We start from the raw sequence: 25,448 nt of genomic DNA on the forward strand, positions 1-25,448 counted from the left end.
GGAATAATGTAAAAAAGACTGTCAAATGTCTGGTGTTTCTTTCTAGGTGACCAACGTATAATAAGACTCTACCTGAAGTCCAAAGAGACAGGAAAGAAGTTTGCCAGCGTTTTGTTCGTCTTCTACAACTGCAGCGTCCACCAGTCGTAAGTCAGCCGCTCATAAATGCAAAACAGAACAAAAACCTAATTATACATTACATTTGATCCAAATTAAATAGCAAAAGAACAGATTAACTCATGTCACAGTAATATTAAACATCCATGCATAGCAGTGACAAGCACTAATAAGTAAATGTACTTTCTTGCTAAAAGCAGCGGTGCTAAAATGTTGGCTGACAAGTAACTCTTATTTTAATGGGGAGAAGTGAGGACGGCTCGCAACCTGTGCCTCTTCGGTAGTCAATATATTCAAGCTTTTAACAAATCAATTAGTTAATTACATCTCGGGCAAATAAGGGAGTACTGGTGAGTGAAATAATAAATCGAATCCCATCCACGCAATGCCTAGAAGAGCAGCCAAGCTTGGGAGCCCAGAACACATCATTTACGCCGTTTGGAAGTGATTTATTCCTAATTTGAGTAAAGGAATACCGCTTTGCTTTTCAACACTGATTTCAAAGCAGTTTGTTTGGGTTTTTATTTGCCTGAATCTGTTATTTGAGGAGTAAATAGGAAGTCTTAAAATACTTTACCAAGTTAAAGTTGTTCTTTGTGTCTCCCAGTAATGCATTCATCAGTCATCATTAGTCCATGGATCTTTACATATCTGTTTTAGTCATGTATGCAGAGAGAAACTCTCATACCTACTGAAAGTTGTGGGTTCAAATCCAGCTTATTTGATTGGATGAATGTGGCTCAAGTATAAAAGAGGAAATCACTAGAAATCTCTATATAAGTAAAACAAATTTCAGTAAAAAATCTGGCAGAAAACAATTCTGACTTCAGAATATTCTGACCAACAGTATGAAAGAGCCTGTAGCAGAGATGGATTTAAGCAGCGCTGTTTATTGAATGGATCCTGTGTGGAATCATGTAAGGTGAGTGGGAGGTTTCAAAGCGTCTCTAAGGACAGTTTGAACTGAGTTTGTGAAACTAATTGAGAATCCTCAGTCTGCCTTGAGTTGGCTCACTCTTATGTTTAACTGTGTGTGTGTGGGGGGGTGTACGGTCAGATCACCAGGACGGATGTGAGCGCCGGGTCTGAACAAGACCTCTCAGGTCTTCAGTTTTCTTGTTTGTGCTTTTTAAAAAGGTAATTGTTTCAATATATCATCAGCGCCACCTTTGCAGGTTTGGATTTAATATTTGGTCTGCTGTACTTTTTCAGGACTTTCATTCACAGTTTAGCTGTCAGTGATGTGTTTGTCCTCCTGCCACTGATGCCCACCCACTTGTAGGTTATTGTAAATGAGAGGCTAAGGGGTGGTGTGGACATTGTAATGATGGAGACAATAAAGTCATGAAAATGCAGGGTTGTTGTGATCTATATATGCATTGCAATATTCAGAAATAATACCAGAATAATATTTTTCTGGTATCTTACAGCCTTAGTTCCATCTAGACTTTGTGGAATCTAGCTTTAGTCTGCTTCTTGATGTTTTCACAAAACCTTTTTGTGTGTTTGCTACATATGTTGGATATTTTACTCTATGTGTACAAAGAAAAACAATCAATTTAGTCAGTAAAGCTAACAAATTTCATCATTAATTCACAAATACATTCTATTGCAACACTTACTAGCATTAATGAAAAAGAAGCAGGAAGAACAAAAACTCTTGTAAAAAGAAAAAAACAAACAAAATGCCCCTTCCTCAATAATTACAGAACCAGTTTTCATGGCCGTATGCATTAAATTAACAATATAAGTTGCAAACTACATATAATTCTCCTCATAATTAATTAAGTAAGTCTATATGATTTAATAAATTTTCTGTCTTACAAAGTGTTTTGAATTGATGTATAGTAGAACACTTGTTCTAGATTTTGGTGCACAAATTTCAATAATATTTACTGTAGTTGTAGTTTACCAGAAATTGTGAATTATTCACTTTTGCCTTTCTTCTCTTTGTGGAGTAACGCTGGCATTGTGTGTAACATTGTGTTCAATTCAGATTGACTTTTTATTCCAAAGCAAAATTAAATGTCGTAATTAATGTCATTTTCAAAGAGACAATTTCTCTCATTGCAACAGTCAGTGTTGCAATGAATCTGGAGAGGCCTCTGACTGAAGACATTGTTGATGTGTAACATTCTCATGACATGTAACAGCTCTACATCTACATTGCTGTTTATCTCCTTTGAAATGTTTTCAGTGAAATCTTTCTTTATTTTAACCAGTAAATAATGTAGCCTTTTATTAACCAGCTGACCAATAGTGGTCAGTAATATGTAGGGGAGGGGCAGCAGTGAATTTCTGCTCCTGCATCATCATCAGTATCTCATTATAACGACTTTAAATCAAAGGGTTGATCTGATTAAACGTTAGCTTGATGCCAGTAACTGCCCCATGCTGCGTTGACCCCTGCAGAGTTGGTGGCCGGTAAATTGCCTGTCTGTTATTACATAGAACTGCTAAGGTGTCATCCTGTATGTACATTTGTCATTTTCAGAGTTATTAGTATTTCCTTTTTTCTAGGTTGCTTCCAAGTTGAACATTAGTCCAAACAGATAGAGAGCATTTGTCAAGAGTTCCTGTCAGATCATGTGCTCTAATAGATTCTGACAAAAAGCAGTTCTTACAAAGCTGACAGCTTCTTTGCAGCATTAGCATTCTCCCAAATGAATGGTTGAAATAACCCTGACAAGATCTTACCAGCAACAGCTCTTATGTTAATTTATTCATGACTTGCCTTTCTTTTTTTCTATTTTTCTTTTGAGATTTGACTGGTGCTTTTTATTTTTAATTATGACATCTTGTTGCACCCACCTATTTTCCTTCCCTTTTATTTTTTTGACACTTCTAGCTGAAAAATTGAGGCTGATTTCAATAAGTCAATAAGTAATTGCAAATCCGCAGCTTTATTTCACCTCCCTGTATTAGTCAGGTATATCTCCATGTGGACTTGAACTAAAAGGAGGTCCAGGCTGACAAACCAACAGAGCAGCAAAGTGATAAACCAACCAACCAATCAGGGGCAAGCCCCTAACTGTCCTGTCTTGTTAAATACAGGTTAAATAAAAAATTAAAAGTCATTCAATACCACGACTTGCTGAGTGTGATTTACAGCCCAGGGATTTGGACAGCCTTCGCTCTGTCTGACTGCAGCCTCATCCACCAGGCACAGACTCCCACCAGATTAAGCAACCAGGAGTTAGTTTCATAAAACAAAACAATACTGCTTCTCACCTATAGAGGGCTCACTTTTTATCTGATCTCCTGCCAGGGTGTCCATGCATTGTAAGGAGTTTTAAATTTATGTGTCTAAATCAAGACCTTAAAATGTCTAAAATTTAAAAAAAAGATTAAGTTGACCTTAAATACGTTAATCACAGGACTTCAATTTTGTCGTGACAGGAGTATTGAATGTAATTCTTTTTTTTTTCTTGGGGGAGTTTTCTGTCAGGCAAAAGTTTGAGTCGCATGGAGACATCTTAATTACATTCTGTGACTGGAATTGCTCGTGGCTACCGGTAACTAGCTACTGATATAGCTAGCTAACAAAGGCATATTAGTCTTTGATAATAAATACAGTGGCTAATATATCTTGCTATTAGGGTAAATTGTATGCAGTCAGCAATATACCCTTGCTATCCAGCCAGTTAGCAAGCTGCCTTCATCATCGATAAGTTCAAATGTTTCTCCAGTTGGCTGGGAGACGTTGGTGGACTTCCGCTGCCGACCCATACGAGGCTAGGTACAAAAAAACTTTTTCATTTGGCACTTTGGAGATTAAGGCTCCAAAGTGAGAGCCATGTGAGGTGGGAGAAGCACAAAGTTTTTGCTAATTCCTTCCATTTACAGTTTTTCAGTCTTGCCTGTCCTTCCTTTTGATACATTTAAATCATAAAATAGAACTAAACACATTACTTATTCCACACTAATTTGTTTTAACTCTTCCGAAGTGATAGCTAGATGGCATTTGCTCTCCAAGTTCAAATGATGAAATAAGTTTATTCTTTATTATGAACCCCAGACATTAAGGTGAGTTCTTTATGTTTGACCTTTTGTATCTGTTTTAGACTTTTTTGTGCTTTTGCATTGAACTGAATTGAATTTCAAGATTTTACAGATTTAACCCTGTGTTTTATGTCTACCTGTTATGTGTTGCGTCTCTACCACACAACACTTTGGTCATCCCATCATCCTCTGATCTCATTGCTTCTCTCCCTCACCTCTCTTTTTTTTCTTGCCTCTTGTTCATCAGGCCCATTTATTGCCTGAGATCTGCTCTCGGCCCTGCATATATCTGCATAGTAATAGGCCGTTAATTAGCTCTGGCTGGAGTTTCTGTGTGGCAATGGTCATAAATGGAGTGGGCTTGGAGAGGGAGAGCTCACCTGGGTCTCTTCTCCAGCCTTTACTTTCTGATGTTCTGTTTTTTGTTGTACTGTTTATTTATTTACACAGTGGCAAACCACCACTTTTTAAAACATTTCAATGATGTTTTAAAAAGGAGAAATGCATGGTAAGGGGTTATAGCAAAACATGCTAATTTCCACCTGCTACCCCTGGACAGGTTGATGTAATAGAGTTTGACTTAACAGATCATGAATTGGTGAAAAACCAGTTTAATCATAAAGTCAAATCATTATTCAAATCTCACTTAAACCAAACAAACTTCAAACCAACAGATAATTCGCAAAACAGTTTCTTTGCCTTCATCAATAACAAGTGCAAATCTGCATACTTAACATCCATATATTTAGCCAAATCTGCAAATATTTCATAACCAGAACATGTCAGAATTTCATTTGGCAAACTGTTCCGGTAACTCTTTGCGGCAAAAGATAAGTTTTTGTAAAAGCAGTCCTACATTTTGGGATGCTACACTCACCTCTAGAGGGCGCCCTTCTTATCTGATCTCGAAAAGATGAACCTTTGTAAAGGCAGAGTCACAAGGGCATGATGAGTTTTCTAAACTCAACAAATGTTTACATAAAATATCAGCTTTTCAAAGTTAAAAGGATTTAGAAAGAATGCCGGTGCTAATATTGTCAGGATTTCTTGTCATGCATCTTTAAGACACTTTTATATGTTGATTGAAGAGGTTTTAAAATTGTTTCACTTCCCAGTGACCATACAATACAAGTCATACAATATAACAAAACATGAAAAAAAGGCATTTAGGTAAATGCTCTGCTGTAGTAAGAGATCCACATGTATACTGTACTTGACTTTTAAAGACTCAGCTTTTTGGACATGATTTTTAAAGACTAAGGTTAGATTCAAAGTCATGCCTAAATAGATAAATTCCTCAACATTTTAATTTTATCTGAATAATTTTTCATTTTCCTTGTAACATAAAAAAAACAAACATTGCACCTGTCTTTTCTGTATTTAGCCCGAGACTGGATTTTTACAGCCAATAAGAGACGCCATTCAGTTCATCTGTTAACCCCAAGACCACTTCTCTTGCATTTTCCTTTGAGCAAACAGAATAGCATCATCTGCACATGTAACAATATGTTGTTAACACGTGACTGTTAATGTTTGGTCTTTTTTCTTGTTAAAACCTATGCAGGATGCATTAAAATGACTGCAAAAGGAAGACATTCATGAGTATCTGTGCCTTTCTGCACGTGTGCTGCACGTTTTTGCGTGGGTGTGCATTCTCTGCTGTGCCCCCCCACCCACTTCGCCGCTTAAATAGGCTTGCTGCTGTTTAAGCCTTTGATGTCGGGCCCCCTCAGGAGTCTGTAGCAAAACTACAGTGCGGCAGATTTAATGTAAGCCATCGTTTTACACACCACTCCCCTACCGCCGTCACCTTTGACCTTGAAATCTTTGACCCCGCCCGTAGGAGGTCGATGCGCAGGAGTCGCAGCGTTTCAGATGGCTGGTAATGGAGCTGTCCTGGTGGGTGTGGAGCAGGTGGAGAGGCTTTACAGCATCAGCACTGATGCACAAGCAGAGCAGCCCAAAGGTTGGCGGCCCAGACGGGCTTGTGCGTGTCTTTGCACGGCTTGCCCGAAGGTACGCACGACGCAAAAAAAAAGCACCACCGGCTTCACCGGCTCCTGCTTCCTCTTTAAGCGAACGCACAAACAGGTGCTTTCACAGTCAGAGGCAACAAACGGAGACAGAAGGCGCAGACTTGGCACAGCAGATTATGCCGAGAGCTATTTACATACGCTTTTTACAATATTAGGCATTTGCATTAAAAAAGAGATTTGGAATAGTTTAATTGAGCATGCGGGAGAGAGGAATAATGCATCTTTAAAGAGAGGGATTGAAGCGAACGGGGATGGTGCTGGAGGGGAGAGCGGAGCATTGAAGAAAACCCACATTCCCCGAGTGCTGGAGAGGCATGAAGAGGGAAGGAGAAATATAAAGCAGTGTTAGCAAACAAGACGGAGATTGTGCGTTATTGTGTGGCGGGATAATGCGTCCCACACAGCTGAAAGGTTAGCGACCGCCTCCCCCCCACTCAGCTTCAGGCCGCCATGACCATTTCAATATGAAAGAAGCAGTGAAAGGAGGTACTCAGCGGATGGGATCGGCCCACACTCCAGCCTGCAGGAGCCGCTCTCATTTCCAGGCGATCCCGCCACCTTCCCTCCCCTCCCTTGTTCATCAACTTTCGGACTCCTCATGTGCGACACTGTTTAGACTCATCTTTGTTTTGTGATCACCCATCCATTAGTTGATGGTGCTGATTTCTCTGGCATTGTCCAATTTTCAATGAATGCATCCCATTTTCTTTAATTAAACTGAGAGTTGAGACTCACCGACTCGCTGCTTTTGGACATTGCCCTGACAATCTCCAATAATATCGAGTAATGAGTCTGAGCCACCCCACTGAGAATCTAAACTTCTCATTTGGTTCCTGGGCTGCATAACCTAATGATGTATACATCAGTTTATTGCTGCTTGCTATGTAGCGGCACTGGATAAAACTCAAAGGGATTTGTTTGGCGATCAAGCTGAAAAGCCACTCTGTTTAGACTAGAAGGTATAGTGTCCTGCAAAAGGATTTATTTGCTGTTTTTTCATGTAATGTGACAGTACATCCGTAATTAACAATAGTAAAGGGGACGGAAAAATATTCATAATCGCTTTTCTTTTTTAATTTACAAGTAAATGATCTGAAAAGAGCAGCGTACGTATGTCCTTTCTACCTTGATGCCCCTGAATAAAGCCCAGTGCACCATGCCATAAGCCAGGTATGGGACACAGCAAACATGTAAGGAAAATAAAGTTGAACATCTAGATCTACTTCTAAAATGCTGCTTGTCTTGTATAAGATTAAATTCATGTATCTAAAATTAAGGTCTTAAAATGTCTTAAATTAATTTGAAAATATAAGATGGCCTTGTTAATTACATAACAATATAATACAATAAATGTTGTCATGGCAGGACTATCTTATGTTTTTTTTCTTTTCTCATTTGACTTTTCTGTCAGACGAATGTTTGAGTCACCCTCAAACATCATTATTGCGTTTTTTGGGGTTGCGGCAGCTACTGATAACTAGCTGTTAGTATAACCTGGCTAGCTGGCTAGCTCTGTTGCATCTCTCATGGGTAGAGAGTAAATTTATCGACGGTTGGCTGGACGACATTCGTCATTGGTTCACTTCTGACACCAACCAAGACGATGCTATGTTCATTGTGTGCTAAAAAGTTTGACATTACTGCTCTATAAAATATGCATTTCTGTCATGATGCAGGTTTTAAATTTTACTGATAATGGTCTTAAAAGGTTTTAAATTTGAATTTTAAAACATGCAGAATTCCTGATGTAAAACAAAGGTCCTGTTTACAGAAATGTTTCCCTTTGATTACCTGACAAAAAGCTACGCTCAACATGGAAAACAGATGGCAAAACAAATAGCACTGGAAATGATGTAATATGCATGTCAGGCCTGTGGGAGGCAGTAAAACTTTTGTGGACTCACTAATCCAGGGGCAACTTTTGTAACCCTTTGCTTCTGTAGAGGTGTGAGATCTGGCATGTGTAATCTATGCGTCTTCGTTTATTTGTTCCACGATCAGCAGTTTTAGCTTAATCTCCCAAATTTTTTCAAAAGATGCAGCAGCTCAGACTGAAGATGGAAGTCTGTCATTGTTGTGCTGTATGCTGATAAGAATTGGGCCTGAGGGCGCGAGCGCAAAATGATGTGACTGACTTTGAATGTTTTCGATTGGCATTTACATGACCATTATTCAGATTTTTGTCTGCCCAAAACACCGTGACCATGTAAAGACAGGTGCAATGTTTGTAACAAAACATTTACATTTTACTATCCTGCTAGTTTTGTGTAAACAGGGAGTTAAAATTCCACAGTATCCCCACTGTTACCTTCCTTAAGCATGACTGTGGAAGCTTAATGGAGTTGTTGAGGATATGGGTAGAGTTAAATACAAGGCAATTCTGAAAGAAAAGCTTTTAGAGGCTGCAAATAACTTCAATGGAGCAAAGGTTCACCTTTCAGCAGAATAACAATTCTAACAGCTGCAATTGAAGAGATTATCTCAAGGCATATTCACATTTTATAACGTCCCAGTCAAAGTCCAGGTCTAAATCCAATTGAGTCAGATTGCTGTTTATTGACCAGAGCTTTCAAGTCTGACTGAGCTTGCAAAGAAAAATGGTCAAATGTCAGACTGTAGACGTGTGTAGCTGGTACAGACATGTCCCAAAAGGACGTTCTGCAGAGTATCGACCCAGACGGACTGAGCTCTCCTTGTTAGGACAGAATTGCAGCCTGATTTGTGACTTCATCAACACTCGCCAGATTTAATTGAGGATATGATTGTTGACTCCCTCCATACATGCTTTGGCTTGCTTGCATATCAACAGCTTTGTTCCATCGATCCGGCCTCACAAGAACAAAAGCTTAGAGGAGATGAAAAGGCATTTGACCCAGCTCTGTTGCTGGGCCTTGCTAAACAGCAGGCGATTTTTATTGACTACATTGCAGCAGCAGCACAACCACTTACCCCAGGTCTATTGTCCAGGCATTGACATCTCTACTGTAAGACAAGTCTCAACCGGCCAGGTGACCCAGAGGAATGCTTGGATGTCAATGCAAGTGACAGCTTGTGTGTGTAAGTTTGTCTCCCCATATAAGGGTGTGTGTGTGTGTGGCTTTTAGAGGTGTGAGCATACATAGCATGCCTGTGAATGTGCACGCACGCGTGCCTGCAACAAGAAATCAATGAACCCCGGGGTTAATAGTGAGGAGGAACTGACTCACGAGCTCTGCTAACAAACATCGGACTGTTAGCATAACCTCAGCCCACCCCTCTCCCTGTGGAAATCCACTGATATTGATTAGAAACCTCAGACTGCAGTTGAGACTGGTTTCAATAGCTTATCTCTGACTATGTAAAGCCCCCTGCCATGAGCCCATCACTCCACTGCAAACAAATTAGGAGTTAACCCTCACAAAATTCTGAATAAACCAAGGACATAGAGAAAGGCAGTGCGAGGTCTAGAGTGAAATTCAGTTTGAGGACGTCCGTTCAGGCATCTGGCTAGTTAAGCAGTTGTCCTCCAGTTGAGTTTAAACCTCTCTGAGTCTTATTACAGTGAAGTTTTCTCATGTGACTTGCCAGTCACACCATTCTATATTAAGGGACAAAAGATTGCAATATTGTGATAGAGTTCTGTCTAAAGTACCTTTCTGATGATGTCCTATTTAAATATTGGAATCCTTGTGGGTTTATGTAAATTAGGTAAAGACAAATGTTGGTTATATTAAGATGTTTTTGTGGTTTACAGTGTGGACAAGATTTATCTTTAATATGCAATGCTAGCTTTACATTATGCTAACATTATGCTTTATTATGCAAAATATATGTACTTAAAAAATCTAAATGAGTTTATTGCTAAAGATTAGGAGAAAAGGAATTAGGAAGTTTTCAACACAATTATTGGGGCCATAGCAAACAAAGCATTTCAATGCCTCCCTGCAATGCATGGAAAGTTCCTATTACTCTACACCTCAAAATAACTACCACTTCCTTTCACCTTTATTGCAGCTTGTACTGCTGCATGCACCTCCACAATATATGTATCAGAACACGTGGCTGGATCTATCTGGTAATATTTCAAAAGAGCAGAAGAAATCTTGTGGTTTTTGAACAACAACAATATTTGTTGTTAATCTGTAGATAAGAGATGAGTGCGTTTTCTGGTAACCAAGTGTCACGAAGTAAACATCTGATTTTTACTTTTGCAAAATTTACCAACCGTAAATTTCTTGTGTCTAAGCAGATAAGCAGTAATTCTAAAGAGCTTATGTTAATTATCAAACAGGATCCGTTCATAACAAGGTTAGTTTATTGTGTTCCAAAAGCACAATTGTGGTCGATGTAATAATTTGTGCAGCAATCCAAAATGAGCATATACCCGATCATCACTACCTGCCATTGTTTGAAAGTAAAAAATAAAAAATCAGATTCAACTTAACAGACCACCTCTCTTCTCTGCTGCTGATGAAGATGTCTGGGATGTTATGTTTTTTGTTTTTATAATTCTGCATAATACACCAGGTCAATATTTGTGTGAATATAGCTAATAAAGCCTGTTGCTGTGAAGCATTTTTGCTTACGTTTCTGTGACGTCACCGCGACAACTCTGTGGACTTTTATGATGTTGGTGTCAACTTTAAAACAATATTAGATCATGTAACCCCTATTTTCAATCTTATCAGCCTGGTGTCACATGAAAACCAGTTCAATGTGAACACTGTTGCCACTGGGTGGTTTAATGTGTCATAAAAATGTATCTTTGCACGGCAGACATCTGCTTTGAGTCCGCATAGAGTACAGCATAGAGTACAGCATAGAGTACCGCATAGAGTACCGCATAGAGTACCGCATAGAGTATGCGGGAACCTCCAAAAAGGGAGTTCCATGTTTTGTAAGTGAGCAGAGAGTCTGAGCAGAGACTAAGTGTGAGCACGAGGAGAAGTTTTGAGTGCAATCATTACAAGTTTTGAGAAGAAAGACATGAAGTCCTGCTTTCAAAATATAAATGTAAGCAAAAGTATTAAAAGTTTTGAGAACAAAAAATGTGAAATCCTACTTTCAGACTGAACATGTGTGCTCTTGGATTATAATTCCCATACAGTATCAGTGCATTAGTGTGGATGTTTGTACACCACGACCTTTAACCTGTGGAATGGAGTTTTTTGCTGGGTGGATGAAGACTTCAGGCACTTTTTAAGGTAAAAGATGTGATCAGGAAACAGTGTAATTGTCTGTAGCTGTGCTTTATCTCCCTCTTTTTCCACATGATGTGTCAGGATAAAAGCCTTACAGATTAAACAATGCTGGTATGGAGTATAGTATTTTTAATAATAACATGAACCTTTGGGTTGGGGTTTTGTTGTTAAAGGATGTCAAGTTGGTTGAATTTTCACAGCATTCTGCTTCTGTTAACCCAGCTTAATATATCCTAGAGTTTGTATTTCCTGTTAAACTCTAGCATGTTTTAAATCAAACACAGCTTTTGGCCTTTTATGGAAATAGAGGAGGAAATGCTCCAGTTTAAGAAGTATTTTAAACGTCTACTTCACAGTTTATGTTGGAGGCAAAAACATAAACAACCCTCCACATCCAAATAATGTGGAGTTCCAACATTCATGTGGCATGTGTCCACCCTGGGTATATCTGGTCAACATAATTTATGAACAAAGTGAATCTGGGGAAGACTGAAGGGTCGCGGTTCAGGGTGAAATACTGGAAACACGCCTTCTTGAGCATGTTTTTATATCAAAAGATTCAGTTACGTTGTGTTTCCAATTAAGTTAATAAAGAAAAGCTCTTTCCTACATTTTGGTCTTTATTCTGTCTTTAAGAAATTAGACAATTGGTGCAAGCAAACAAGTTGCTTATTTACAGGAACAACATTTCTTTCTTGTTTTTCATATCAGTTAACTCATGTTCTCTTTGGCTGCCCTTTTAGTGAAGTGGAGGGAGACTCAGGAGCCTTTTAGTGGCTCTAATCTACAGAACATTGACTGTGGGTGGTGTTGGAGGACTGACTGAGCACTCTGGCAGGACCAGCTAATTAAACATTAGATTTCTTGATCCAGTTTAATCCCATTTTGTTTTAGTGTGATGTAACAGCTAGAAAACAACATCCTGCTTAAACAAGAAAAAGGACTGTGATGGACCGAGTTAAAAACAGGAGGAGTCACAGGACATATTAGAAAAATAGGGTTTTTTATTTTAACCCAAAGATTATAAATAACAAAAGATAAACTGAGCTCATAAAAGAGGTCAAAGAAACAAAACTGAACTCAGGCAAAAAATGTAAATAAACTGGCTGCACAAACAAACATAACTGACCTAACAAAGAAATGACACACAGGGGTTTATATACTGGCTGATCAGACCAATTAAGACACAACAGGGGTAACTAAACACAATACAATTACAAATAACACAAAAACAAATAACAGTACAGCTAAGTTTGGCTAAACTAAAGACCCAAAACTGAAAATCAAAAATATTAAACTTTAAATACTATTATTTACTTAAATAGAAAACTTATCTCAACAAAGAAACTACAAATTCCCCCTGCCAGCAGGAACTAGTGGTGCAGTCCAATCAGCATTTAAGCCTGCTGAGCTCTGGCCCCCATCCTTTGTCTGGCAACTCCAAGGCAGGTAAGTACCGGTGGGAAAACAAACAGAATTCATCTTAAGCAAACAAAATTAACTTTAAGTTGATATAAATACATATGCTAACTAAATGTGTGCTCTAACAAATAGAACAAATGCATTCAAATCAACTAATAAATGTTTTTATTGAAACTAAAGTGTTGTGTTTGTATGAAAAAATAAACTGTGCATAAAAAGAAGAGTTACCGACATCAGAGTGTGGCCATGGATTTGGCCATCACAAGGACGAAACAAGGAAAAGTTGAAGACTTTTTCAAAAGCAGGCTTGTTTTTTTGTCACTCTTCACGTTTGCATGTTGAATGATTGCGTGTTCTCTACTATATGACTAAGATTAGGAAGAGAGAGGCTGTGTTTCTTCAAGCAGGAGCCACATGATTGACAGAAAGCAGAAAGTAATTTAGTCCAGTGCTGATAAGAACGTACTTGCAAAAGATGTGATCAAGCAGGCGCTTTAAGAGAAAATGTTGTTTTCCTATTACTTACTATCATCTCCCTCCTGTTAAATGTCTGACACTGAGTAAATTAAAAACTTTAACTAGCCATTTTATTCCTGCACAGTATTTTCTTCCATTCCACATGATAGCCTTGTTTTTGTCTTCTAATCCATCTTTGAATGTGTATATATTCATTTTGCCTCCTCAACTCTGAATGAATAAAGAGAGAGAGAGAGAGAGAAAAAAATGTTATATAAAAACAGGCTTATCTTAGTCTGCCAGCTTAGTTCTCACTAAGCCTCCAAGCATGGAGAATAAGAAGGAGGGAGTGTTGCTCTGACTCTGACTGCTCTCTCTCTCTCCCTCAGCTGTTTTCAGCATCCGCCTTGGCCTGCCTGACAGCTGGAATAAAATCTTAATGCAAGAGACCGTAGTTACATTTGTTTTTCTAACATGATTTATGGAGATTTCACCATAAACATTTGATGCTGTAGAAGTTTGGTTTTTCTCAGGCTCAGAGTTTGATTTAAACCCCCAGACTTTTTGGGTTTTGTTCATTTCTGCTCCGTTTCTGGATTTCATTGATGTTTGTTGATAATCGATGAGAATTTGGAACAACAGGGTTTCAGGGCTGAGATGTCTGTTCATTTAGGGAATGTTTCAGAAGTGCCAAGCATTTTCTAGTGCCCTGGCAGCTTGAGCTCTGCTGTAATAGAAATGCTACTCATTTTTATTGATCCACAAGTAATTCAACTGAGTTTGTGATTGGTAGTTTAGGTTACTAAGGCATATAAAAGCCCCTGAGGAAGGTTGGAAAGTCACACCACACCATAACATGATGTGTCCATCCTGGGTATACCTGTACTCACAGGCCCCATATGGCAGATACTGCAGTAAAGCTCCAACCAGCATTCGAGGAAGTTCCATAACTTTCCTAAAGAAGTTTTGTCTAGACATGTCCTGGAAGTTTTAGGGACTTCTTTTAGCATTTTGCAGTCTTCTCTCACAGTGAACTCGCCTAGTTAGCCAGACCTGAATGTGTTTTCAGTCATTTTGATTGTCCTCCATTTGTCAATTAGTTCCACAAATGGTGTTATAAACAAGGTTATTACATTTACTTAAAGCAAACAAATGAACAATAACTGAAATTAAGAAAACCCATTCGTTAACTAAAACAAATAAAAACCATAATTAATGGGGGAAAATTACAGCTTACTGGAACTATATTGTATGTTTATAAACCTAAGTAACACAGACTGAAATTATAGATACAATATATTTTGGTTTTGTGCTCATGAATTTATTTATTAGCCTTTAGAACTGATGTAAAATTGATTTGTTCTCCTCCTCCCCTACAACCAGTTTAAGTTGGAGTAAATATGGGGAGGTCCACATGAAAAGTGATAGGTTCAGGCACAAAGCCGGCACACCCAGATGCTGGCAGGTTAATGGTAAGGTGAGGATGTCTGACAGTTGCTTTTAGTAGTTCTATTCAAATGAATAAAGTCCTTTATTCATTTGAATAGAACTTCTTGAGGTCCTTCTGCAGCCTCAAGAAACCTCATCAGTTTATTTTCCCCTCCTCACACCGTTGGGTTTTTCATGTTTTTTATTTGTTCTTCTTCCGTTTTCTAAGTAAAAACAGTGATGTACATAATTACCAAAAAACAAGAAAGTGGTTAAAAACCTCGGGTTTTACCTCTTAATTATGTTATTGCTTTAAAAAGGTAGCCTCCTCTAACCTCTCCCCCCCCCTGTTTGTCTCAAATTCTCGATTGCTTCCAGGTGCCTGTCCTGTGTCAACGCCAACTTCCCCTGCCACTGGTGCAAATACCGCCACATGTGCACGCAGAACGCCAGCGACTGCTCCTTCCAGGAGGGCCGGGTCAACACGTCCAAGGTGAGCGTCAGCGTTAGCACGCACAGTTAGCCACGTTAAGCAACATGTGAACACATTTCCAAGAATGAATAGCAGGCATGGACATCTGCACACATACATACATACATGTGCATAGCAACCCTAGCGGTGCAGCTGGGAGCCGCGCGGCGCCTGAAGTTGTGTGTGTGTGTGATGGGGTGAATTAGTGCTGCTGTGAGTGGCCCAGCAGCAGCTGTTGCACTCTAAGCAGCGCTAGATTTATTCACTTATAAACAAGTCGGGGTGAATGGGTATGCAAATGGAAGCATGCGCTTGTCGTCCCAAATGTTATATTTGCATGTAAGCCCCTCATCCACTCGTGGGGCCCGGGTCTTTGTCAAGTTCTCTGACTCTCCCTGGCTTGTGCACAAACATGGTAGAAGAAGAAAATATCTCAAATATTCTCTGTTAAACTGTCTTTTTTTTTTTTCAAATAATGGACCGTCTCATTACTGGATGCTACATATTTTTCCCCAGAACTTTCTATGGCATTTCCTTCATTTTCTTATGACTTGTCAGATTTTTGTCCCCCTTCTTCTCCTTTTGTGCTGCATGGATGCCAGCACACTTGGCTATTCAATCGCTGCTGCCACTTTTCTCTTGGTTTTTCACTCACTTCCATCTTTGTTTTTGGAAGAAAACTGAGATGTTGAAAGGGTATAATCAGGAAAAACATGCCGCTCGGTGCACTCAGCGTGGGTGGGTGTGAAGTAGGTGTGTGTGGGTCTGTGTTGTATGTGGCTCTCGGGTTGGAGGCTCTAGGAATTTCCTGTTGTTTTTGTGTTTGGTGTATGGTTTCCTGTGTGCATCACCACTGAGTTTAACTTAAAGCGTCTCTAGAAAATATTCCAGTGGCCTTCAGATATACAGACACAGATAAGTATGTTGTCACCTCTGGTAAAAGATTTGTAAAAGCCTGAAAATAACTCCTTTCTTTCAATGCAGCAACAATCTCACTCTGAAACACAGAAACAAACTACAGGTTTTCTAGGAGTTAGGCAGGGGTCTGCAACCTCCGGCTTCAGAGCCACCAGCAGATCTTTCACAATGGCTCTTAGTAACTTTAGTTAAAAATGAAAAAATAAATAAAGAGCTAATATTTGTAAGCTTAGGTATAATAACAAATGTAAGTTTTTAACAGTTTTTCAGTTTGTTCCTTCAGTAATAGCTTTGAATTTCCACAGAGAATGTCACAAAACGCACTATTGATATGTTTTTAGTAGAGATGCACAGATTTGCTTTTTTTATTTACTACCGATATCTGAGGTTTAATATCGGCCATTACCGATCCGTTAGAGAAAAAACAGCTGAAATGTTTTTTAAACACAGACATAAGCCCACTGAATAACTAATTGATTTGATAACTCTCCACCCGCAGAGGTGATATGAATGCTGTGCCATACATTCACACCCTCACAGATACCTGAAAAATAACTAATATATTTTTATTTTAATCCTAATCTTTATCGTTATCACAATAGTTCAACAAAGTATCGCAATAAAATTCTAAGTCCCTGTCACCCACCCTTATTTTGTGGGCTACAGTGGGTAGAGTTGCAATCAGAAGGTTGTAGGTGTGATTCCAGCTTCTACTTGTCACTTAACTCCAATTTGCAACTTATTTTAAGATGAGATTTTTTTTCTCCTCCACTGAATAAAATTTCTTCAAATCAAAAGCTGGGCGCCTTTAAAATGTTCTGTGTAATAAAAAAATAAAAATTGCCAATAAATTTCTTGCACATGTATAAGAGCAAAAGTATCTGGCTGCAGTTTAAAGTGTTTAGGAGACTTAAGTCTGAGAGCGGAGGAAGAAACGGTAAACAGGAAGTTGTACTCGTCCCACAGCCACAGACAGATCACTGTTATTGACGCGGCAGACAGCGAGGAGACAGCTCCGGGCTTCCGATGCATCCTCCTGCTCTCTGTCATTGAATAGGTAGTATTTTGAAGCCACGCATATGCTCACTTTGGCCAACAGCGCTAGTTTTGTCACACATTTATCTCCTCCAGTCTCGATTTTGTTCCAATTTGCCAGTTCGTAGCCTCCGCTGAAGGCAATATTGCCCATCACCGCTGCCTGGAAAAGTTTCCCCCTGTGTCATTAGCAGTCAGTTGCCGGAGTGATTGAATTCACAGTACACTGGTTATATTCCCAAAGGCATTTGTCATATTTCTCGAGGCTGACTTCACTTCATATCTGATAAAACTCATAGCATCTGTGAAAATGCAGCATTGGTAAACTCGCCAAAGATTCCCTTTTCTTCTCCACACGCCTGTAAATAGATAACTAGTTGTTTTTTGTTTTTTTTTGGGGGGGGGGAGTGTTTTACTTTTTGAGGTAAATATAATTCTCCACTGTCACTTCCTGGATTTGTAAATGTATATAAATCAGCTCTTTTGTGACAGCAGATAAACAGAGAAGCACATTAGAGGCGACCAGGCAGAAAATTGCCAGAGTCGGAGAAACACTTGAGAAGGCCATCAACGGGAAAAGGCGCATAAACACAAACAATGAGAGAAACAAACACCGGCGCAAACAAACAACAGAGGGAAACAGATTTGCCGTGCTCCAGTGAATCCCAGCATTGGGAGCCGGTGGAGCCGATTGGGCTGCGGCCGTAGCCACCCCTGGGGGTTGGGGGGTGGATTCAGATGACTTTATTTAGATTCAAGGAAATAGGGGAAAAAGGCAATATTAAAAAACCAGCAGAAAATCTAATAGAAAAACTGGTTTGTTTGCATGTTTTATTTTGAGGCTGCAGCCTGCCTTCTTATTCTGCTGCTGCTGCTGATTGCATTTTGCCCGCCTGTTAATTAAGGCGTTCATTCATTTTGTATGTTGTTTTGTCACTCAGGACATTTGATGTCCCACAAATAAATTAATGCAGAATTGATTGACAGCAGAGATGGAAACTGACTCCCAAATAATCTCCTCTGATTTGAGCTTTATTTTTTTATTTTTTCCGTTTTTACTTTTAGTGTAGATTCTCACTCATCCAGGACATTGAGAGTTTTAATTGGAGGCATCTGGGTTTCTCTTGTTATCTTGAAGACCTTTCACATCTGTTCCAAGAAGCTTCTTAATTTCTGGAGCTTAAGGTTGGAAATATCAGACAAATAATGAGGCGATTGTTATCACTAATGAACCCAACAACTCACATAAACTCCTGTCCCTAACCCTTATTCAATTCTCAGTTAGTGTCTTGAACACCAACAGTCCTAACAGGATGCCAACATGTGCATTGTTTCAGTCTCAAGTGATGAGTTTCTGTGTAGCTGACTGGGGAAACAAGCCAAGGCTGCACAGTAGGTGTTAGAAAGATGAAGCCAGAGGCCACCTCCTCTGTTCCAGGTCTGTTCTTATGCTCAACATAGAGGCTTTCACCGTCTAAAATGTGAACCTTATTGCCTTCAAACGAGTGTCATTTTATCACTTTCCATTGAATCCTACCCAAAAAATTAATTTGTCAAGATCAGTGACACAAAAAGTGGGTATGCGTTGTATGTGATGCCCATGGGCGCCGTGCTTGAAGGGGCGCCACACGGAAAAATTATAACTGTTTCAGCATATGCAAATGATATGATCAATAACTGATTAGGCGCTTCAGATACATATGAAGGTAAAACTCTGTAATGTCAAGATTTAGTTTAAGAATTTTCTCTGCTGTTTATTTAGTGAGAACATCACTACTCTTAATTAATTTGAAAATTTGATTAAATGCAGTTACTGTGAGTAGTTTAGTGACATAAATGAAACTTTTTTTATATGACTGGTGTCTTAAAGAAATGGGAATGTTTTTCTACAGCATTATTTGTGTTTGTGGTGCTATGATTGTTGTCATGCTGTCACAGCCACACAGTTCCAAAACAAATAAGTAATTATCACTTTTATTGTTTTCAGAATAACATCTCTAAATATTTTGAAAAACGTTTCAGTACACATTGCCCATCCCTATCCCTCCGTCTTTTTGCAAAAGGTGTCTCTTGATTTTGAAGGCACATCACACCTTACAGAGTCCAGTCTCTCTTTTTGTTTTCAGTCCAGCACCAGCAGGGACATTAAAATTACAGATCTTTAAACAACGTTTTGGTGAAGTTAAATTGTTTTCTGTTCGTTTTTCCTAATCGTGTTTGCACAAATTGCAGCTCATAGATGGATGTTTCTCTCGGTGTGATGTATTCATTAAGACAACGCCTGAGTGAAGTCATCCGAATCTGTCAAAGGAAGTGCTCATTACGAGCCAGAGCCGGTTCTGCATCAGCCGCTCCGAAACAGTGTAGTTAACCGTCGAGGCGCTGACCTTTTCAGAATGCAAAAGCGCATCGCGCCCGCTAAGACTCAGCCCACAGTGTGAACCGACTTCCTTGCCATCTTTCTTCTCCTTTTGTCTTGCTCCACTCCCTTCTTTCTATGCTGATCAGACTTTGCCTTTCTCCTTCCTTTCCTCCCGTTTTTTTAAAATATATTTTCTCTCTTTCCTCCAGCCTGGCCTTCTTACACTTAAACGAATACGGTTGACATACTTGCTGCTGCACAGAGGTGTGCACCAGCAGCTTTGTAGTCCTGCCTCATTAATTACCATTAGCATGCCGCTTTAAACTCCAGATGTACACAGGATGAATAAAGATACGCAGATCAGCGATAGCTTTCGCGCCACTAATTAGAGAATGCATCAACTTGACGACTGAGCCGATCAGACGGTCGTACGTTGCTGTCAAGTCAAGTCGCACGGCGGCGGAGGACAGCAGCGCACCAACACACACGAAATGATCAGCTCACGTCATTAAAACCCCTGACAGGTGAAGTTAATAGCACTGATTAATGTTCTACTGGAAGCGGCATGTTACTACAACACGTCTCTGCTAACTTAACAGGCCGGTCACACACTCCCTAACGGCAGCCGGCAAGTGATACGCCCAGTTACACAGCATGAACCGCTCCGGAACATTTCTCTATGGAACACGCAGAGGAACCCAAGGCACTCAAAAAAAAAAAAAAATAGAACAACCCCCCATTTCATGTAAGCATTCAGAGGGTGTGAGAACGACTCGGACCCCCAAACCAAAGGATTTCCTGCTGATATGACGTGACGTTTATAAACATTTATAACCATATCACCACGACTTACAGTGGTTTGCAAAATAATTTGGCTTTTCTTCCAGGATTGCTCTGGGTTTAACTCCAGTTATGTCTGATCAGCACATGTTTCATAATGGTGAAAATGTGTGTTCAAGATGACTCAAAGTGTTAATTCACATCATTTTGCATTTGGGTCAAAAAGTTCAATTTTGGTCCCACTTTCTTGTGTCTGCTACACAACTTATGAACTGCAAACATGATGTCTTAAAGCTGTCTTTCAATCATTTTCTTCTTACCACTCCTTCGTTAAAGGCCAGATTTGTAGAGTAGAATTAATTCAATTCAAAAGTATTTTATTTCTTCTTTTCCTTTTGGCTTCTTCCTTTTAGGAGTCTCCACAGCGAGTCATCCGTCTCCATGTAACCCTATCTTCCGCATCTTCTTCTCATAACTACTTTCATGTCCTCTTTCACTCCATCCATAAATCTCCTCTTTGAGCTTCCTCTGGGTCTCTTGCCTGGCAGGTTCATCCTCTGCATCCTTTTTTCAATGTATTCTCTGTCTCTCCTCTGTACATGTCCAAACCGTCTCAGTCTGTCTTCTCAGACTTCATCTCCTACACATCTGACAGGAGCTGTTCTGCTGATGTATCCATCAAAAATTCTTTATTTATCCCAGCGAAATTAAATGTTCTTGTAACTCATCATCCAAGTATCTTTAAAGAGGCATTGTGGGTAGTGAAGATCTCCGGTAGCTTTCAGACTTGCAATTAATCTGAAGAGACTGTTGTCTAATGACTGTCATGACCTGCTAACAGCTCAATATCAGGCAGGAGAGATGACATTCCACTTTAATGTGTCCTACATGAAACCATCGGTTGTTAGCAAGAGCTGCTGATCCAGCTCCTTTGCAGAAATCTCTTTCTGTGTATTTAGTTAGAAATCCAGGCAGAGAGGCATTGGAATTGGGTTTGGTTGCACTGGACTTCAATTGGGGGTATCAGAGTAAACAGGGCTGACTTTTACTTAATTATTCACTACTTTGTGTTGGTCTACCGGGTAAAAATCACGTCAAACGATGGGAATCCTTCTACACCTGTACGTCAGGTAGGTAAGCATGATGTTCCAGCAGATCAGTGTTTACAGATAAGCAAATGCTCGTACGTAATGCCAGAAGAAAAGCCTTGGATCTCTCCAGCTCATCTTATTTTTCCCGTTTGATCCGCAGCCCACTGAGCCCTCTCCTCTTGTTAAACGGCTCCCTCATTCCCTCAACAAGTCAATTAACTGGAGCCAGACACTCTCTCCTTTTGTCTCTCAGCTATGGGTGTCAGAGTTACAGCTGTCTCTTCATTGTTTCAGATTGCCGGGACTCGGGCTGTTGATGCGCAGCTCGGAGCGGCCCCGGCTTTGGAAGCTCTGAAGCTGGAACTGGCACAGATCAGGCTTCCCTTTCTCCCTCTGGGTCTTTCTGGCTGGGGGAAGCTGCTTGCCACTGATAGGCTCAACCGTGTGTCCTTTATTGTGTGTGTGTGTGTGGGTGGGTGTGCGGGGGTGGGTGTGTGTGTGTGTGTAAGCATGCTTATACACAATTTAATTATTCATAGTGTATTAAAGCTTAAAGATGCCCCTCTGATCATTCCCCTGTTTAATGGGGAGTGACAGCGGAGATGAGAAGCAAAAGGTCGAGTATCCACGTCATGGGAGGACTGTGGTGTTGCTCTAGTTGTTAAAGAAGAAGCATTTTAGCTTAAACCACAATATTATACTGTTCACAGAGTTTGTATTACAACAACCCTGTTCCTTTGCACTATTTAAAATACCTTGTTAGAGAGTATTGATGAACCACTACCTCAGTCTCAAGTCTTTTGTAGTTGCTTACAGGTTTCCTGTTTAGCCTGGTAAAAACCAGGCCGTTGTTCTATGTGTTCCTTCATCCGCAGGGTCTGGACCCTTAGCTCTTGAGAAATCATTTCTTCCTGGAGGCGTGGATTGAAGTTTGAAGCCATTGGATCTGATTTTACTGAATTGTTCATGTTTGGCCATGTTGTATGTATGTAATTCACAAGCAGAAATGCGTAGGAAGGCAAGAGTTAGTGTGTTTTCACACCTTAATAGTCTGGTAGTTCAATTGGGGGCCAATATTTGTTTGATTTTCAACTGGTGCAGCTCTCTTTCCCACTGTACTTTATCAAACTAACTAAACCCTTTGAGCAACCTGTTCCCCCCATGGCTGCAGTGGCACTGCACCAAGAACCACTGAAGTAAACAACATAAAAACCTCTGAAGAAAACAGAGTGCAACTTTCTTTTTTTTAATGAAAGTTAAAAAAAAAATCAAGTGGTGTTAGATTTTAGCATCCTACTGATTGCAGGATTTCTCTTTTGTCTTTGGCAAAAACTATGAGATATTTCTTGTGCTATCCTTAGACTTGCGCCTTTGTTTATTTTGTATTTACACAAAATATCCTGCGCTACAGTCTACTTCCTGCTTATGGAGAAATCTCCCATCCACTCGGCATTCACATGTGCACTTGAACCACATCAGAGTTCACTTCAACCGAACTGAGACCTAAGTTTGTAGGCAAACACAGTTTGCTGTTTTGTTCCGCAACAGAGTTCCATTCACATCTCCCCAAACGAGCCAGACTGTCTAAGCAAACAAACTGTATTTCAATTAAAGCGGACTAAACAGAGGTGATGTGAATGCACCCCTAAATCCACTACCACCTTTATCTGTGAGAATGGTGAGTAATGTGATGTCCACGCCTATATTTTACCACAAGTTATTTTGTATGCAGACCCAGTTCTGTTTTGGTCTCATCTGACCCAGGCAACTTCTTCCACATGTCCGCTGTGTCCCTTGACCTCACCCTGCATGAAAGCCAAGTAACTTCTCTGTTCCTTGGCCTTCATGCTGCTGTTTGTTTGTACAAACCCGACTTGATGCCTGATTCATCTGTTTTCTGTGTCCATAAAGGTCTACAAAAGATCCAGTTTTAGTTGAGCTTGTATTAGCTGTATTACCATCTGTATCATGACAAGAACTCAGACTGGGCAGTAGATAAGTTCAGAACATTTTGAGAGTACTCGTCATTGAAACTTGAATCTATTAGGTCCGCTGATTTTAGGAAAAATATGCAGGATGAGAGCAGGAGATGAAGAGATAAAAAGGTTTAAAAAATAATTTGTGAAGGAGGGAAAGTAGGGGGGGAGGAAGGATGGCCAGTTGGAGGAAGATGAATTGAGGACAGCTGTGTTGGAAGGGGGGAAATCATTAACACGAAGCGAGAGAAAAGGCGGCACTTGTCGATGAAAGGAGGAGCGTAGGAGGATGCGAGAGATGTTTAACCATTCGCGAGATGAAAGGATACTTGAGTGTCATGACTCTAACCGCACCTTGTGTCTCCATAATATCTACTCGATAATTCCATATCATTATCTAATGTTATCTGCCCGGGGCTTTAATCTTGTCTTTAAGCCCGGCTTCTGAAAAGCATTTGATTGTGGTATAGATTTACATTCCGGTTTTCAGAACTTGCTTTTGTCTGCAGAACATGAAACACAATCAGTGTTAGTGATGAAGTTGTCCTGGATTTTAGGTATCTTTTCCTTGTTTCTTATTGGTATCCATAGTATTTGTTTTTATCCATAGTATTTGTTTTTGCCTTACTATGGTACCATACCCTGAAATTTGTTGTTACAACCTTTATTTAACCAGGAGAAAGCTCCTTGAGATCAGAGATCTATTTTACATGAGTGTCTTGACAACAATACAGTTGAAGTATAGCAAAATGTGAAAAGGTTTTCTTTGCAAGCCACCATATAAAACGCATACGGGAATAAATTGTGAACTCAGTCGTATAAACCTTTGCCAATATTTATTGAGTTTACTGACCTTAACTCCTTCCCCAATTGCACTGGCTTAATAATTCTCACCCCAGCCCTTTCGTTGTTCCTAATGCACACAAGTAATCACATGTGGAAAATTGGTTTTAAGACTTTTGTTGTTGCTCACTGTCTCATTGGGTAAATTAAATGACCATTAAACAGTTGAGCGTTGTGAAGGGGAACATTTAGCTAAAATGTCTTCCCTCCTGTCTAATTTCTTTCCTGTGGTTGTGTTGAGGTCTTTAATTCATAAGTGGAATAAAGCTAAATATAACTGGAAGGGTTTTAGCTCCTTACTATCCAGCCAAATCCACCCAACCAAGATCTTGACTTACTTATGTTTCTACTTATAAACAATAAGGTTGTATATTCTGCTTGACAGTTTATCAGTTTTAAAATCCTGCCATGTTGTACACAGCCTGCTGCATTAAGGTAAGCCCACATTTAAAGATTGTGTCCATGTGTACCTTTGTGGCTGAACGGCCGTTGTGGTGAGTTCATAAAATGTGTCTAAGAAATTCTAAGAATATTTTTCTGTTCTCTGTGCTGAGTGGTCATTATTTAAAGTGAGCATAGGTGATGTCACACCTGTGAGAGGGAACAAAATATGGTTTTACTACGATATTAAAATAATAATAAATGGATTAGGTTTAGCATCTTATATTAGCAGTTAGCATAATTAGCATGGCTAGCTTCTGAAAAGCAGCAGTCTTCCTTAAATCTTAAGGAAATGTGATTCTCAGTTTAACACTTGAGATTTCAAACAGCATTGCTGTAATCAGATGAGCCTTTATGTAATTCATGTCACTGATGGAAAGTTAGTTACTTGCAGTGTTTTTCATTTGGTAAGAAAATAAAGAATGTGGTCAACTCAACATTGTAGCATCTAGCTATGGTACATTCACTGAATGGATTTTAGGGCCAGAAAAGCCCCAAAAAATGGACAATTCCAAACCCCAAGTTTTTTTCTATACAAAACTAAGATATGAAAATGACAGGATGTGTATCTTTTTTTCCCCAAAAATTTTTAGCAGTTTAGACAAACAACTTGAACATTCTACAAAGTATGACAGTAGTAGTAGTATTACTTAGACATTGTGTCCAGGCCAAAATAAAATACAAACAGAAATCAACAAAATGGCTCTCACAATCCTCACTCAACAGCGTGTGTCCTCTAACAGAATTGTCTTTAGGAACTGCGGTTGACATTTTTTTCAGTCACTTGTACCGTCTTCTGACATGTTCAGATCCCTGGCATACATGATGAAGGGATTCCAGATGAACTCAAACAAATCTTGTTTGTCCTTTAATATACATGTAATTTTTT

The 25,448-nt window shown here is 39.6% G+C and overlaps 1 protein-coding gene across 2 annotated transcripts in view; it reads left to right on the forward strand.

The window, feature by feature from the left end:
• The window catches only part of LOC116723678 (plexin-A1-like), a 279,486-nt gene that overhangs the window by 151,147 nt on the left and 102,891 nt on the right, over positions 1-25,448 (forward strand). For both annotated transcript variants that reach the window (XM_032568758.1, XM_032568767.1), the window contains exons 8-9: positions 47-146; positions 15,020-15,134. In XM_032568758.1, coding sequence (XP_032424649.1) covers positions 47-146; positions 15,020-15,134 — 215 coding nt within the window. The remainder of the gene's footprint in view (positions 1-46; positions 147-15,019; positions 15,135-25,448) is intronic.

This window comes from Xiphophorus hellerii, chromosome 1, assembly GCF_003331165.1.
Source record: "Xiphophorus hellerii strain 12219 chromosome 1, Xiphophorus_hellerii-4.1, whole genome shotgun sequence".
Lineage (NCBI taxonomy): Eukaryota > Metazoa > Chordata > Actinopteri > Cyprinodontiformes > Poeciliidae > Xiphophorus > Xiphophorus hellerii.